The following is a 16372-nucleotide window of genomic DNA, read 5'->3' as shown; positions in this document are numbered from 1 at the left end:
GGATTAAATTAGAGAACCGAGGTACCACTGTGTAATAAAACATCACAATTTGAAGGAAATCTATTCATAAATAAAGTAATATCAAAGTAACCACCTTATCTGGAACCTTTAATATTTCAAACATTAGCATTAGTTTATAAAAAGTTTACACTGCTGAAGCTTATGTTAACTTTAACCGCGATTACTTATAACCGAAAACTCATGTAACAAAACACAAGGTATAGTTTTGTTTTTTCCTATTGTGTAAAGAAACTTACAAATTAGGATTTACTTTTTTATCGTGTTTCGAAATGTACGGAGCTTGTAACATTAATCAGCTACTTGGTCATTTGTTTTTCATAGATGCGGTTACTAATCACGCCACTTCTTGTCTTGTGACGTTCCCATTGTTAGTTTTGTGATCACGTGACAATACTTATAAAGATAAAAGCGTGAAAGACGTTACCATTAGAAACTATATTGATTTACAGTTCTTAATTACGTACCCAAGATATCATTCAGAACAGTATTTTTTCATGCCAGATTCCAGTGTGATATTTGAAATTGAATTAAGTCTTTTAAATATTTTAATCGTTTTTATAATTTGAATTTACTATTCTTAGCTGCTATTCTCATCAATACCATTTTTAAATTATCAGATATTTCGGCTTGTTATGTATTTTCTGTTGCATTTCGTAATCACATCTGTGTAAAATCCATAATAAATGTAATTTTTTGCCACTGTGAAATGTGTTGCCTATTTGGCACTTTTCTTAAATCACTACAGCCAATGAGGCACATGTATATTTTAAATCTCTCTCTCTTTTGCTTTGTTTTGGTCACCTAACATGTGCAATGTGCAAGCATGTCATGCATTTTTTTTACTTTTTTGTAATGTATTACTTTTGAGAACTTTCTAGTTGTTCAGAATAGTGTGCAGTTTATATAACACGTTGTTTGTTTGATTTGAATTTTCAAAGTGAATTACATGAGGGCTATCTGCGCTAGCCGTCCCTAATTTAGCAGAGTAAGACTACAGGAAAGGCAGCTAGTCATCATCACCCACCGCCAACTCTTGGACTGCTCTTTTACCAACGAATAGTGGGATTGACCGAACTTTATAACGCCCCTAGGCTGAAAAGGCGAGCATGTTTGGTGTGATGGGGATTCGAACCCACGACATTCAGATTACGAGTCGAGTACCTTAACCACCTGGCCATGCCAGGCCAACAAGTAGTCAAAAAGATTGTTAAGTTACTTCTACTCCTGTTATTTGTTGCTCAGTTCGTGGTTTGGTATGAAAGTAAAGAACAGTTTTCTTCAACAACAGTTCAGATGCTTTCAAGGCGACAACCTCCCTTTATTTTCTGTTGGGAATTACCAGTCAAGTTAATGGCAGAATTCGCTCTGGAGGACTATGACAGTGCTGCTTTAATATGATGTTGTAACATAGTTTAATATTATTTAAAATTAAACAATATGGTAGATGCTTCATTCAGTAGAATTTGGAGAGGAATTAGACAGTTTAGATATGTAAAAGCACATGTATTTCAAGTTAAACAAGTACTCACTCTGTGTTGTATTTTAAAAAGGATTGTTTATTTTATTTCTGTTTATTTGCAATTTTTTTACAACTGGTGGAAATCCCATCTTTTTCACACACAAGTACTAGTGGTATAATGTTGAGCATATGCGAATCAGAGTTAATACTAATGTGGAAATGTGACAAGGTCTCGCCACAATCGTTCCTTTATAGATATTGTACGCTTTTTTGCATGCAGACAACATTACAATGGTGATTATTTGGTCACTTGATTAAATACTCTGATTCCCTACCTGAGTCATTCTTGACAGTCATTAGTCTAAACTGGACTGATGTATCAGTGAGGACTCTGCATGTTAGGTGTCAAAACACTTGAATATGCAAATACCTCATGAAGAGGTGTGTTTGTCAAAGCTCTGAGCATCAAACTGTGTAATGGAAAGATGTAAAAACAGTAAATGACCACTTCTAGTTTGAGCCCACCTGTTCGCAAGGTGGTATTGCTAACCATATCATACGAAATAGAGAAAACTTGGTCTGTTCATAGATTTCTAGAATGAAGAGGAACATTACTTTGATTAGGAACCATGTTAGTGACCTTGACTACGTTGAGTTGGAGTAAACTAGCTTGCTACATTGACATATGGTTAGTTGAATATGGAATCTGACAATTAGACTGGATCACTAGCTCTCTTAAACAACTACGTTAAGGATGTAGCTCGCCTTGACAGTTCAACAAACTGCTTAGTACTGACCTTTATCATCGACATTTTGGTGAAACCATTCCTTAACAGTGTGAAGAAATGGTGGAGCCAGAGAGGATGGTAAATAATCTTTACAAATCCACGGCCATGTTGTACATACTCAAAAATAGATGAGCTGATGAGGGCGGGACATCACCATTATCAACAGGCGAAGAAGAAACAAAGAAGTACCTAAAGAAAGGGGTAATCCTTGACAAACATTCCAACTTACCAGCCACATAAATACTCTGACAGCTAGAGCTACCAAAAGCAATGCTGTGAAAGGTGCAGCTGTAAATCGAGCTGAAGAACAGAACCTACTTATTATATTGTCTATTACATCCTGAATTATACAGCACCGATAACCAGTTTGATTGCTGTATAACTTGATAAGACTGAAAACGTACAAAACATGCTTAAGACTGGTCACAGGAAATAATTCAAGTTCTTCTATCAGTGCGGCATCACGTAACACCTACAGCATATGCAAGCAAAATTATACTCAGAGCCTTGCAGTGTAAAAAAAAAGAAATGCATTGAATCATTATCCACCACAATCTAATCTTAGATATTTTAATTTAGCGTAAGTGGAAATGGAAAGCATGAAGGAAACTCTCTTTTAAATAACTAAAAGCAATGAAACATAAATAGGCAATGTCACTAACAATACTTGCAGCTGACTCACAGGATACACTACATTAACATTTTTCAATAGTGCAAAAAAAATGAAATGTCGCAGATAGATAATATTTTGATTCTTGGTTAAAATGAAATTTTCGTTATTCTGTTGCTTGGTACATCCTGCTGGTATCAATATCGTTTGTTTTACCCTATTTAAATTCCTACATCCTGCTGGTATCAATATCGTTTGTTTTACCCTATTTAAACTACATGACTACACGGTGACGTAGGTGCGCGACATAAAAAAAAAAAAAAATAAACGAGCGAGGCCTACGGCGTGCGTACGGATCTGTACTACATACCGTGCCCTGTTTTTGATTGCACATTATGGCCGTTATCTTACAGACATGTAGACACACACTATATCAATCATGTATGTGTTGTATGGGACTGTGCGCGCGTATTGTTGCGTGACTTCAAATAGAATGTGACGATGTTTTTTTTTTTTATTCGTGGACCTTGCGTGCGTGGTGGCGAGCTATCACAACACACACGAATATATGCATTCTAAGAACCGAAACAAAACGTAACACAGTATGCATAGACATAACGTACATGTGTGCGTGATAAACTACACACGAAGTTGGCTCAGACTAATTCTAAAACCTACCAGGCGTCTCATTACGACTCCAAAATTTCCCTCAGATGCCTTGATACAGAATTTAAGCTCAATATGGATCATGCTTTTACCAGTGAGGATCAGGAGAGTGAGGTACAAAATAAACTTAGATTAAGAATTGTCAATTTGTTCTTGGGCAGTTATGTTATGTATTGTAGCCTTGTAAGTTGTAGGATATCTATTTACAAATAAGCATTTAATAGGCCTACTGTGCACAACTCTGACACGCGGGATGGTTTTAATCAACTTCGGACACTCGCAGGGGTGTGGGGTTTTCTAAATTGTTAACTTTTGTTAAATTTGAGCAAATCCAATGAGAATGATGTTCAAGGTAATCCCACTTAATAAAGATCAGTAACCATGTGGGTATGGTTAATTATTTATAATTATTAATCAAAAAATATTAATAAAAGTTTAGAGTGGCAGCCCTGAATTTGATATTCAAAACATAAATAGAAACATGACCTGTACGTGAGACTGGTCTAAATTGTCAATATCCCGTTCCACCCCCCTCCCCCAATGCAATTACAATTTTACAGTTAAGATTTCCAGAAAATGCCGAGTCTTTGATAATTAAAGAAACGAGAACATTGTGAATTCCAAGAATATGAACTACATTCACAAATCTATGTACAGGCATACAACTTTACGCACAGCTTAGTTTGATAAAGTGAAAACACAACACAAAGTCATTTGGTTTGAAACATATTACTAAAATTTCACGTGTTTCGTGTGGCCTTAATCAAGTTCCATGTTTAATAATCAGGCTGTGTCCACAGTCCTGTAAAATGTTTGATAACCTGAAATCTGGATCTTATATGTGGAAAACTTGAACATTTTGTGTCTGCTCAGTTAAACATGGTTAATTTTGCCAGTGGTAATAGATTCAGTGATTGTATCCACCAATCACATGGTCGGAAGATATTTTGGATTTAGCAGTGTGTAGCTGCCGTATCCGCCATGTGGTCACATTCATGTGTGCGTTCAAACTGCGCGGGCGGGGTGGGGGGAGAGGTACTCGCCTAATGGGTGTATGCCGCTCTAATAGGTTACTTTTTCCCAAGAAAACCATAAACATGGAGTATGATTTGTGCCGGAAAATCCTTAAATATGCCCCCCCCCAATCCATTTTAACCTAAATATGGGTAAGTTTAAAAATGATATTCTTACAGTTCTCGCACCGATTCTCGCTCATGCTCGATGTGTACACGTTGCGCACACCCGTGATTTTTAAATGTTGCACTTGAAATTTAAGAATCACGATCACGCGTGTGCGCACGGCTCCGATCCCTCGCCAGCCGGTCGGCCGCACGCAGCTAACTAGATAGCTTCGTACGGACCGGTGCGGGATGGGTATGTTATCAGCTAACTCGGTAGCTTCATATGGACCTGGATGGGTTCGTTATATGGGGTAATGACTTCCTGCGCATCATGGAGGATTCCACAATGGATGTGAATATCGAACGTACCCCATAAAATACCTTTAAAATGGGTCAATTGTTCTTCTTAAAAATCCCTAATAATTATATAATGGGTACCCTTTCTGCCAAAAATGACCCAAATGAAAATATAGGGCAATTTGAATTGGGAAACGTCCTACAATCATTTCGTTTCGTATTTCAATAGGTCAGACCAAAGCCCCTTTCCAGAAAAAGAAAAATACAGTCATCGATGGAAAAGTTCTGTGGTCCCAAGCTGCCTGTTAAACAAGGGAAATGTGAAAAAACTATACAGCAGGCAGAGGTTCAGCAAAGCGGGTCGTCAGTAGAAACTGTTGGTCTATCGACAGCTTCAGAAGGCATCCATTCTTCTGTAGGTAGCAAAGCAAGTATGGATGACAGTTTACAGGCGGAATTGATAATCCCGTCAAAACCAAATCAACCACAAAATTTCCAGTACCCCAAAAGGGAATGCAAGCAATTCAAAGGATCATTTCAGCCGTCATGGTACGAAGAAGTTCCTTGGTTACACTACATAGAGTTTTCAGATACGGTTCTTTGTCACACCTGCTTACTGGCAGAAAAAGAGCAGAAACTCAATGCAAAGTACAAGGAATCGGCTTTCCTCCGAGATGGCTTTTCAAACTGGAAGAAGGCAAGGGAAAAGTTTCGAGATCACCAAATGTCGCAGTGCCATAAAATGGCAGAAGAGAATGAAATAGTTCTTCCCAAAACATGTTCTTACATTGGCGAAATGTTGGACATGACACTGGGAGAAGAGAAGAAAGAATCTAGGAGCAACATGGCCAAAATCATCGAGAACTTACAGTTCTTGGCTAGACAGGGACTAGCTTTGCAAGGACACAGCGATGAAGAATCGAACTTCATACAACTTTATCACCTCAGAGCAAAGAACAATTCTAAAATGATTGAGTGGCTTAAGAAGAAAACCAACAAGTATGTTACACATGATGTTCAGAACGAAATATTAGAGGTAATGGAATTGCAGGTGTTGCGAGATGTGGCGTCTTATATCAGAAATGGTCGTTATTTCTCCATCCTTGCCGATGAATGCACTGACGTTGCAAACAAGAAACAGCTTACAATATGTGTTCGATGGATTGACGACAATCTGGAACCCCACGAGGACTTCATCGGATTTTATGAAATCCCCACCATAAAGGCAGATACCATCGTATTGGCCATCAAGGACGCGATAATTCGGATGAACTTGACCCTGACCAACTGTCGGGGCCAGTGCTACGATGCCTGAGGTCCTCTGGCTGGATCACGAAGATGTGTTGCTGAACAAATCCTCAAAGATGCTCCTAAGGCACACTATACATATTGCCATGGGCATGCCTTAAATTTGGCAGTATGTGATGCAACAAAAGGGTCTAAGTTGTTAGCTGATACCCTAGATATCACATACGAAATCTGCAAGCTTATAAAATTTTCACCAAAGTGTCAAGGTCTGCTCGAAAAATAAAAGCTAACATCAACCTAGAAATAGCAGGTCTAAAGGTGATTTGCCCAACTCGTTGGACAGTTCGCGGCCAGAGCTTCGACCGCATCATTGCCAACTACGAAGCGCTTCTCTTGGAGTGGGACGTTTGTCTGGAAGATCGTCTAGACTCTGAAATGAGGGCACGAATAATAGGTGTCAGATTCCAAATAGAGAAATTTGAATACTTCTTCGCTCTTCGTCTTGGTGTTGCCGTGTGCTCTTTGACGGACAATTTGTCAAAAACATTGCAGAAGACCTGCATGTCTGCAACACAGGGGCAACAAAATGCAAAACTGGTAGCAGGTGTTCTTGATAAAATGAGGAATGATAGTAATTTTGACAAGATATATGAAGAAGTGCACCGAAAGGCAATGGAGCTCAACACTTTCGAACCTCAAATGCCAAGACAGAAGAGAGCGCCCAAGCGTTTTGAGGTAGGAACCGGTGAGCCATCGTTCCCGTCGTCTCACAAGGAATTCTACAGAAGGCAGTACTTTGAGGTTCTTGGCCTTGCCATTAACGCAATCAACCGTCGTTTTGATCAGCCAGGCTTCCAGGCGTATCGACATATGGAAGATCTTCTCTTGAAATTTCTTTGAGAAGAGGATACTCCTGATGAGCTGAAGTACTTGGCGGACAAATACGGTGATCATCTGGACATCCTTTCTCTCAAGGAACATCTACCTCTCCTCAATGGACTGTTACACGGTGACTCTGAAGATCGTCACTTTGAATGCTTCAACGACATTTATCATAATGTTTTAATTATATTTGTTGTAAATAGTCTGCTATGGCCGAATTATCATTATTCTTACTTCTTCTACATACTTAATGTAAACGATATGTTAGATCACGTTCTGTGTCTCAATAACAGTTTCTTCCATGTCAACATTTAATGCTTCAGTAAGGTACATCATTAGGCTATTAAAACAATGAGGTGGCATTCAAAGATTTATAAATATAACGAAGTGATCTTAACACATTCGCATGGGATACTATGTATGTGCCTTGTATTGTTCCTGTAGTAGACGTTATTCAGGGTTAGGTAAATACAAAGTTTTCTTTCAACGTTTAATGTCAATGCTCAAGTTATTCTACAGAATAGTAATTTCTGGTGTAGAATGGAATGTTGGTAGGAGACCAGGGTTTATATATTATTTTGTAAGTTTTTGAACTTTAAAAAGAGACCCATCTATTATGTATGGGCTTAACCTGTAGACGGTGTTAGATTTTTTAATTAGTTCTATGAAGTTTCTTAGTCTTCTTTGTGGGTACAAAGTTGTAATAAAATGTAATAGTGAGTTTCTAAATGTAGGGTTTTCTCCTGAAAAAAAAGAAAATTGTTTACTTCACGTCTGATATACATATCTTGATGTGTGAGTGTGTGATTGTGTGCATAATAATTCGTAAATATATCAGTTAGAAGCCTCTTATAAATGAAGTTATTAATGACAAGAATTTTATAATTTTTCTTTTTCAGATATATCATCAGAGAAAACAAAGCAGGTAGAAGTTATTAAACACTTAAAATCCTGCTTAAAAAAAGCATCTGTTGTTATGGGAACCTTTGACTTTCATAACAAACATAACATACTGTATGAGGTACTAGAACTTCCACTTATTTCAAAGGTTATCACCTTGTGATTATTATACTGTGACGATTATTCTTACCATGTATAAATCAAAAGTAGGCGATGTCTAGTTCGGACCGGCTTGGCCAGGTGGTTAGGACGCTCGTCTCGTAACCTGAGGGTTGCTGGTTCGAATCCCCCTCTCAACAAATACGCTCGCTCTTTCAGCTGTCGGGGAGTTATAAAATGATGGTCGATTCCACTATTTATTGATTGAACAGTAGCCATAGAATTGGCTGTGGTTGTTGTTGACTAGCTGCCTTCCTTTCTTCTAGTCTTACACTACTAACTTAGGAACGGCTAACACAGGTAACCCTCGTGTAGCTGTGGGTGAAATTCAAAAACAACAAACCTATGTCTAGTTCTGCATATTTAAAATCAGGACGAATAGTGAATATAACTGTCGTTTCGAACGAAAACAAAACGATTAAAAGAGATATCTGTGTTGTTCGTCCTTAATTTTCAAGTGGTAGATTAGAAAGTAGCTGGTGAACACCATCCGCTACAAACGTATGAGGTACTGTAATCGAATTACGTGATTTCACCGAACTCTCAGCCTGAAAAATCAACAGAGTAAATTCACAGCAACATAATTCGAACTGCTAAGTCACGCTGATAAGAGAAACATAAAAACATTCTGTATGTGCACCTAATTAAACAGCAAATCTACTGATACATAAAATAGAGATCAACTAGATAGTGAACCCCGGATAAACCTAATTACTCATAATTGTACTTCCACTCGAAATAAACGTTTATTCATGTTGCATTTATATTACACTTGAAATATATAGTTATGTATATTAAAAGTATATTGTAATTTGAATACACAGTCCACTCTTCTGAAATAAATTCAAATTTACTTTAAGCTTGATTCTTTGACATTAAAGATTAAATTCTTTAACGTACTAATTTATAATATTCAAAATGATTTTATTATATTTAAAAAATAAACAAATGTGTTTTACAGTCTGAAGAGTATGAACTATAACTAAGTTACAAGTTCTGATGGACTAAGTGGTTAACGAATTTTCTCTTAGATTGTTACGTACACAAAGTAATGTTATCTGTATACACACACTGCTGGCCGAAATCATAAGGCCAATGAACATAAGGAAAAAAATAGGCATTTTGCGTTGTTAGACTCAATCACTTATTTGAGTAGCACTTCGAAAGATGAAAATAAGAAAAGGAAAAATAAAAATAAAAAACATTTTCAGCATTTTATAGGGAAAATGTGAACACTATGAAATTAGCACAAATACTAGCTGGCCAAAAGTTTAAGATAATACCAAAAATAAGTCCTAAACAGTGTAGGAAATGCCCAACAAAAGGTCTCAGAAGTAAGTTGCACGGCCGTCATTGCGAATAATTGCAAACATTCGCTTTCGCATGGTCGATATAAGCGTTTGCAGAAGGCTGGCTGGAATGTTATTCCAAATAGTGAAGATGGCTTCACGATGATCAAACACTGTTTCGAATTGACGTCCATTTCTATAGACTTCCCCTGCCATACACCTCCAAACATTTTCAATGGGTTCAGTCCCAGAAAACACGCTGGATGGTCCAAAGGAACGTTATTCACGTTATTCGCCATGGAAAAGTTCTTTGTCCTGACATTGGCATTGTGGATTGCAGCGTTGTTCTGCTGAAAAGTTCAGCCATTTCCACACAAGCGAGGGCCTTCAGTCAATAAGGATGCTCTCTCCAACATGGCAATGTAGCCAGCTGCTGTTTGACACCCCTGCATAACCTGAAGCTCCATTGTTTCATAAATGGAGAAAGCATTCCAGATCATGATGGAACCTACTTCATTGTGTCGTGTATAAAATGTCTCCGGTGGGATATCATTATCGTACCAGTAACGTTGGAACTCATTTGGACCATCCAGGTTAAATTTTGTCTCATCAGAGAACAACACCTTTTTCCACTTTTCTACGTCCCATGTTTGGTGCTTCTCAGCAAAGTGTAACCGAGCTGTCTCGTGGTGTGGAAGGAGGCTTGACCTTTGAAAACGTTTACAGATGTTAAAGTTTTTTTTTCTCGTAGATACCGTCTTATTATTCTTGAGCCGCATTCTGCGTCCGTAAGGGCCTTAAACTGCTGAACGCCGGCGAAATTTTCTTGAGCCGACCACATGAAATCCTCGTTCCGTATCCCTCGGGGTCTTTTAAGAAATTTTCAACAGCAGTTTTACAACGCCCAATCTCACTAGCAATGGCACACTGAGAGAGACCTTGCTTTGCAGCTCGACAATCCTGCCACGTTCAAACTCTGTCAGCTTTTTAGCCTTTGCCATGTTTTTACCCAATGTAAAACAGGAGATGTCAGTGGGAAATGTTCTCAACGCTTTTGCTTGAACATAAATTACTAAATTTCGTTTCGTGTTTACCGATTAATGCTTCGTTTCAATATGGTCTGAAGCTTTTGACCAGCTGGTATTTAGGCTAATTTCATAGCGTCCACATTTTCCATATTAGATGCTAAAAGAGTTTTTTTTTTTGTTTTCCATTTTCTTATTTTCATCTTTCGATGCTTTACTCAAATAAGTGGTTGAGTCTAACAACGCAAAATGCATATTTCTTCTTTATGTTCGTTGGCCTTAAGACTTTGGCCAGCAGTGTATATTAGACGTATATTTATATTGATAAATCTCATTATAGTTGAAAATAATTTAACATTAATATTATTTGTTCACCACTTATATTCATCGAAGTGTCGTTAAATTATAAAAATAACAAACCATCATAAATTTATATCAAGGACAGAATAATATTTGCATTAGATATTGCTAGGCGAAAATATTAAAAACTGCATACGTGATACTTAAAAATAAGATGAGTTCAATGTATTCCTAACATTTGTTAATCATCAAAGTTCATCCTCCTATATACAAATATCGATTATTTGATGAAAAGAAATTTATTCCAGGTAAATATAACACAAATATATCTGATTAAACACTGGAATATCCCACCTTTATTTCGTAGATTTGAACTCCCGTCATACCAAACACACTTTCAGTTCAGCTGGGGGGGGGGACTGTTATAATATGATGATCAGTCTCACTATTTATTGGTAAAAGTGTAACCGAGTTGTTAACATTGGGTGGTGTTGATTATATGTCTTCCTTTTCTAGTTTATAACTCCTAAGTTAAGGACAATTAGCGCAGATAACCCACATGTAGCGTTGTGGAAAGTTAAAAAAAACCTAGCCAAATGTAGCATTTATGAAGTTACGAAAACTGGTGAAGTACTGAATAAACATTTTGAAAGTAGAAAGACGTTTCCATATGTTTTCTGAATCAAATAGGACACGTTAGGTTTGAAAAATATGTGTATCGGTTAATGTATATTATATATTTTTCTTTATAGTTGTTTTTCAATCACCATGGTGAACATATATATTAATAGATTTGAAGGACATACACCAGTGATGTGTATTAGTTACTATCAAACAGTCATGGTGTCATAGTTGTTTATTTGTTTTGTGTATTAGCTACTATTAAGTAGTCATGGTGTTATAATTGTTTGTTTTGGAATTTCGCACAAAGCTACTTGAGGGCTATCTGTGCTATCCGTCCCTAATTTAGCAGTGTAAGACTAGAGGGAAGGCAGCTAGTCATCACCATCCACCGCCAACTCTTGCGCTACTCTTTTACCAACAAATAGTGGGATTGACCGTCACATTATACGCCCCCACGGCTGGGAGGGCGAGCATGTTTAGCGTGACGCGGGCGCGAACCCGCGACCCTCGGATTACGAGTCGCACGCCTTACGCGCTTGGCCATGCCTGGCCAGTTGTTTGTTTGTTTTGTGTATTAGTTGCTATTAAACAGTCATGGTGTCATAATTGTTTATTTGTTTTGTGTATTAGCTACTATTAAGTAGTCATGGTGTTATAATTGTTTGTTTTGAATTTCGCGTAAAACTACAGGAAAGCCATCTGCTCTAACTGTCATTAATATAGCAGCGGACGACTAAAGGAAAGGCAGCTTGTCATCACCACACACCGCTAACTTTTGGGCTACTCTTCAATCAAAGAATAGTGGGATTAACCATGAATTAAAAATTCTCCCACTGGTGAAAGGGCGGGAATGTTTGATGTGATGGGGACTCGAACTCGTAACTCTCAGATTACGAGTCCAGGGCCCTCCTACCCACGTGGCCATGCTGGGTCAGCTAAACGCAACCATTCATGTCATCTTTTTCTTCAATACTTTCTAAGTGTCGATTTTCAATTATAATTTTATCTGAAACTTTAATTCTTGTATTTGAAAATCAGGAAAACAAATTTTGTGACGTAGTTTACGTGACCCTCAAATACACATTGAATATTTAGTCGATATTTATATCAACATGTAAATATTCTAGCACGTTTAATTTCACAGGACGAACTTCAAGATGTAAAGTACATCACATATACTAAACCCTGTGTTATCGAAGTATTTCATGTAATATCAGGACTATTCAGTTTAGCTGGTATACGGTAGATCTAGTAGTTGTTGAGACACTACTCGTACTGTCAAATTGATTGAACAATATTTTTTTTATGTTTGAACTTGATGGTTATATAAGTGACTTATATTAAAGTCAAATATAAATGCATTCCGAGAAAATTTTTCATTTAAAGTTAATATAAAAGCAAATCCTTAATTTTTTGCGGATTTATCAAGATAAATAACATAGCGATCTAACACCTTTCACTGTAAATTTATAGTGTTGTTTATTCAAAATACGTTCTCTTTTTATTGTTTTTTTGTCATTCGGACTAAAGACGGTTAGTTTAAAAGTAAAGCATTGAGTGAAAGCACGTGCAAATACATAACCAGTGATGTCGTTGTTGTTCTTTATGTTATTGGCTATTCTTTGCAACTTTTTCAGCACGAATATTCTAGAGTTTATAAAATTATTATAATTAAAGAGTGTTCAGCATCATGTGATATTACCTCAAGTTGTAAATAACGATGGTTGATTTGGCTGTACAAGTAATAAGTGTAAATTACGATGGTTGATTTAGCTGTACAAGTAATAAGTGTAAATAACGATGGTTGATTTGGCTGTACAAGTAATAAGTGTAAATTTGTAGAGTTTCTGTTTAAGGAACTCATTTACTGTTTCATGGAATAATTGCATTGCATTTTATTTTACCTTGTGCACAGAGAACCACCAAGCAAACATAACACGAAGCACAGACATCTCTGCATTCTTGTTTCCATTTTATGCTTGGTAGGCAACACACAGATTGTTTTGTAATAGTCAAAACGTGTTGTGAAAGTTTCCTGCAGCTTTGTAACGTTCTCAAAGCTTTTCATCATTTCTTGTGCTTATGTTTTTCCCGCTGTAAATTAATTTTGAAAAATAGCTACACACGTCTTTCAGAAAACTAAATCCAGCACCAATAGTTTTGCACAGATCAGTCTGTATGTTATAATTAAATTTCAGATTATCACAGTTGCTTCCACTGGATTTGTGGTGCATTGTTTATAACTACTTAATATTAACAAGAAAAGCATATGCTCTGTGAATTTGTACCAAATTTATTTAACAAGGGACTATTTTTACATATGTAGTACACACAAAACAAGATTATTGTGCAGAAATATACAACTGTTCATTTAAACGTAACTTCATAAATTGAAGACTTGGAAAAATCATGATTTAACAAATAATCAATTCTCCCTTTATTCTATTCAAATCAGCTTCCAAATCTTTTTAATAATATAGCATTACTGTTATAATATAGTTAAAAAAACATGATTTTCCTATGTCATTAATGAAGAACTGAAATAAACATGAAGTTATAATACATATGTAAACATTAAAAACGAAATCCTTTGATTTTATTATCATTTTCATCCTAACACAAAAATGACATTTAATTAGAATATAGATTTCTCTATTAAATAAAATAACATTTCAATCCAGTGATATACGAAGGCATTGCAAAGTTGGGGTACTTAGGTAGACATGGAGATTTTATAATGAGAGACTGAAAGTATAAAGAGTTGTTAAAACCAGCTCAATCTATGGAGTCCTGGGATTAAAAGCAAAAACACAGTCAACCTTGAGTCATCATGATATCTTGTTAAAAAAAATGAAAGTGATAAATGCAATATATAATGCAATATACAATGCAAATATATTTGCCCCCGCCACGGCATGGCTAGGTGGTGGGGGCGCTCAACTCGTAATCTGAGGGTCGAGGGTTTGAATCGCCGTCGCATCAAACATGCTCGCCCTTTCAGCCTTAGGGGTGTTATAAAGTGACAGTCAATACAATTATTCGTTGGTAAAAGAGTAGCTCAAGAGATGGCGGTGATAACTAGCTGCCTTCCCTCTTCTTTTAGACAGCTAAATTTGGGACGGCTAGCGAAGATAGCCTTGTGTGTTTTTGCGCGAAATTGAAAAACAAGCTAAACAATTGCCTCCTAGTTGAATTGTGGTATACTTGGGGCTCACCCAGCTAAAAGGCGGGTTTCAAATACCGTAGTAGACAGAGCACAGACAGCCCATTGTGTAGGTATATTCGTATTTCTAAAAAACAAAGACACAGACAATAAAACCAATTTTATTGAGTTGGAGTCGTAACATACAAGCACATAAATTAAACAAATATAATGCAATAGTTAATGGTATAAAAATCATATTAATTTGAGGGTTGTAGAGTTTAAAATTTTCAACAAATAACAAGACTTCAAATATTTTATTTTGCAATAATTTTCTCTGACAACAACTTAACGTATACACGCTAAGGCATAGACTGCGTACCTAAAGACGCATTTGAAATGGAATGTTGCTTAAGTACCTCGAAGAACGAGTCATAGTTTTTATTTTTCCCGATGTTATTGCTTTCTTAGTTCCTTGGTTCGTTGTTCGTTATCTGGCTGGTTAATTAGATTTGAGCACTGTGCTCCCTCCGATTGTTGGTGATCTGTTTTAGCTGTAGTTTTGTCTTCCATTTTGGAGTTGGACAAAACAGTTTTACTCTGTGGTTTTCTGAGTTTTATTTTGTCTCCAGTAAAGCTTCTTTGATTGTAATTGTAGATTGTAAGTTGTCTTTCCCAACATTCAAGATTGTTTTGAGCTTAATATGGTTTAGCTTTTCTGCACTAGGTGCCACAAACGCCTTCAGAGTTGTTGTGAAAATTCCATTTTACCACAGAGGTTCAAATTGTCATCACGTTTGATTGCATGTGGACGTTTCCATTTGTTATTGGTCGAAAGTCAGTTTTACTTGTCGTTTCTTCTTGAAATGGAATGTTGCTAAAGTACCTTAAAAAACGAATCATACTTTTCATTTTTCCCGGCGATATTGATATGTGAGTTTCTTCATTCATTGTTTCTCCATTGAAACTCTCACCATCAACTTGTGTATCAAACTTCTTCCAAGATTCATTATCTGTCTCTGAAGTCGTTTCAGTTGGCAAAACGCCTGTTTCCGTTGCGATATTATCTTCAGATCGAACAGGATGAAACTATGCAAATCATGAAAGATGTTACTTAAGAATCTCAATAAACGATTCATACTTTTCATTTTTCCCGATGTTACTGGTTTGTGAGTTTCTAGATTATTTGTTCGCCCACTGAAACTCAAACCACCAGCTTTGCTTCTTGTGTTCGGCTGCTTTCCATTGACAATGTCGATTTTCTTCTTCGAAAATTCCTTTTTTGAAGATTTTAGATTTCCATTTGGTTCTATATTCTTTAAAAAGTCACAAGAACTGTTGGTCTTTTCTACAGATTAAAGGTAAAAATACGTAACTTAAATGAACAGCTGATATTCACGATTAGTTTCGGTGATATGTTTTATTGTTTTTTGCTCTTAACTTATCCGTGGTAAAATATACAATTATCTCACATGTTATGCCACATATATATTAATAACTAACATTTTGCTGTTTAGTAATATTCACTGACTTGCTCAGATTTACTTGTGAAAAAATAAGAAAAGAATTGCAAATAAGAACGTGAAAATTGATTTCTGGAAGCACAGTCTCACTGATGGTTATCACAAAACACAGTTTCACTGATGGTTGTCACTGAACACACAGTCTCATTGATGGTTGTTCCTAGAAACACAGTCTCACTTATGTTATCACTAGAAACACAGTCTCACTGAAGGTTATCACTAGAAACAGTCTCACTGATGGTTGTCACTAGGAACACAGTCTCACTTATGTTGTCACTAGAAACACAGTCTCACTGATGGTTGTCACTAGAAACAAAG

General features: G+C 36.6%; 1 protein-coding gene across 2 annotated transcripts; it reads left to right on the top strand.

Annotated features, from left to right (window-relative positions):
- Window positions 1–3298: 3298 nt before the first annotated feature.
- Window positions 3299–8959, top strand: LOC143243151 (zinc finger MYM-type protein 1-like). 2 transcript variants are annotated; one of them, XR_013024078.1, is made up of 2 exons: window positions 3299–3658; window positions 7992–8959. XR_013024078.1 is itself a non-coding variant. In XM_076486938.1 (2 exons), the coding sequence occupies exons 1-2, from the start codon at window positions 3620–3622 to the stop codon at window positions 6275–6277; spliced, it is 1125 nt and encodes a 374-aa protein (XP_076343053.1). In that variant the 5' UTR covers window positions 3299–3619. The 2 variants fall into 2 exon arrangements, 1 of the variants encoding a protein (XP_076343053.1); XM_076486938.1 differs by lacking the exon at window positions 7992–8959 and adding an exon at window positions 5192–6277.
- The last annotated feature ends 7413 nt before the right edge of the window (window positions 8960–16372 follow it).

Source organism: Tachypleus tridentatus, unplaced genomic scaffold (assembly GCF_004210375.1).
Source record: "Tachypleus tridentatus isolate NWPU-2018 unplaced genomic scaffold, ASM421037v1 Hic_cluster_2, whole genome shotgun sequence".
Classification (NCBI taxonomy): Eukaryota; Metazoa; Arthropoda; class Merostomata; order Xiphosura; family Limulidae; genus Tachypleus; species Tachypleus tridentatus.
Note: the sequence above shows the minus strand (reverse complement) of the source record. Positions and strands in the feature narration are given on the sequence as shown.

Excerpts from the sequence above, each read along its gene's own strand:
- LOC143243151 (XM_076486938.1), top strand. The coding sequence starts at position 3,620 with ATGGATCATGCTTTTACCAGTGAGGATCAGGAGAGTGAG. Across the intron at positions 3,659-5,191 it reads GTGAGGATCAGGAGAGTGAG|GTCAGACCAAAGCCCCTTTC; the intron begins GTACAAAATAAA and ends GTATTTCAATAG.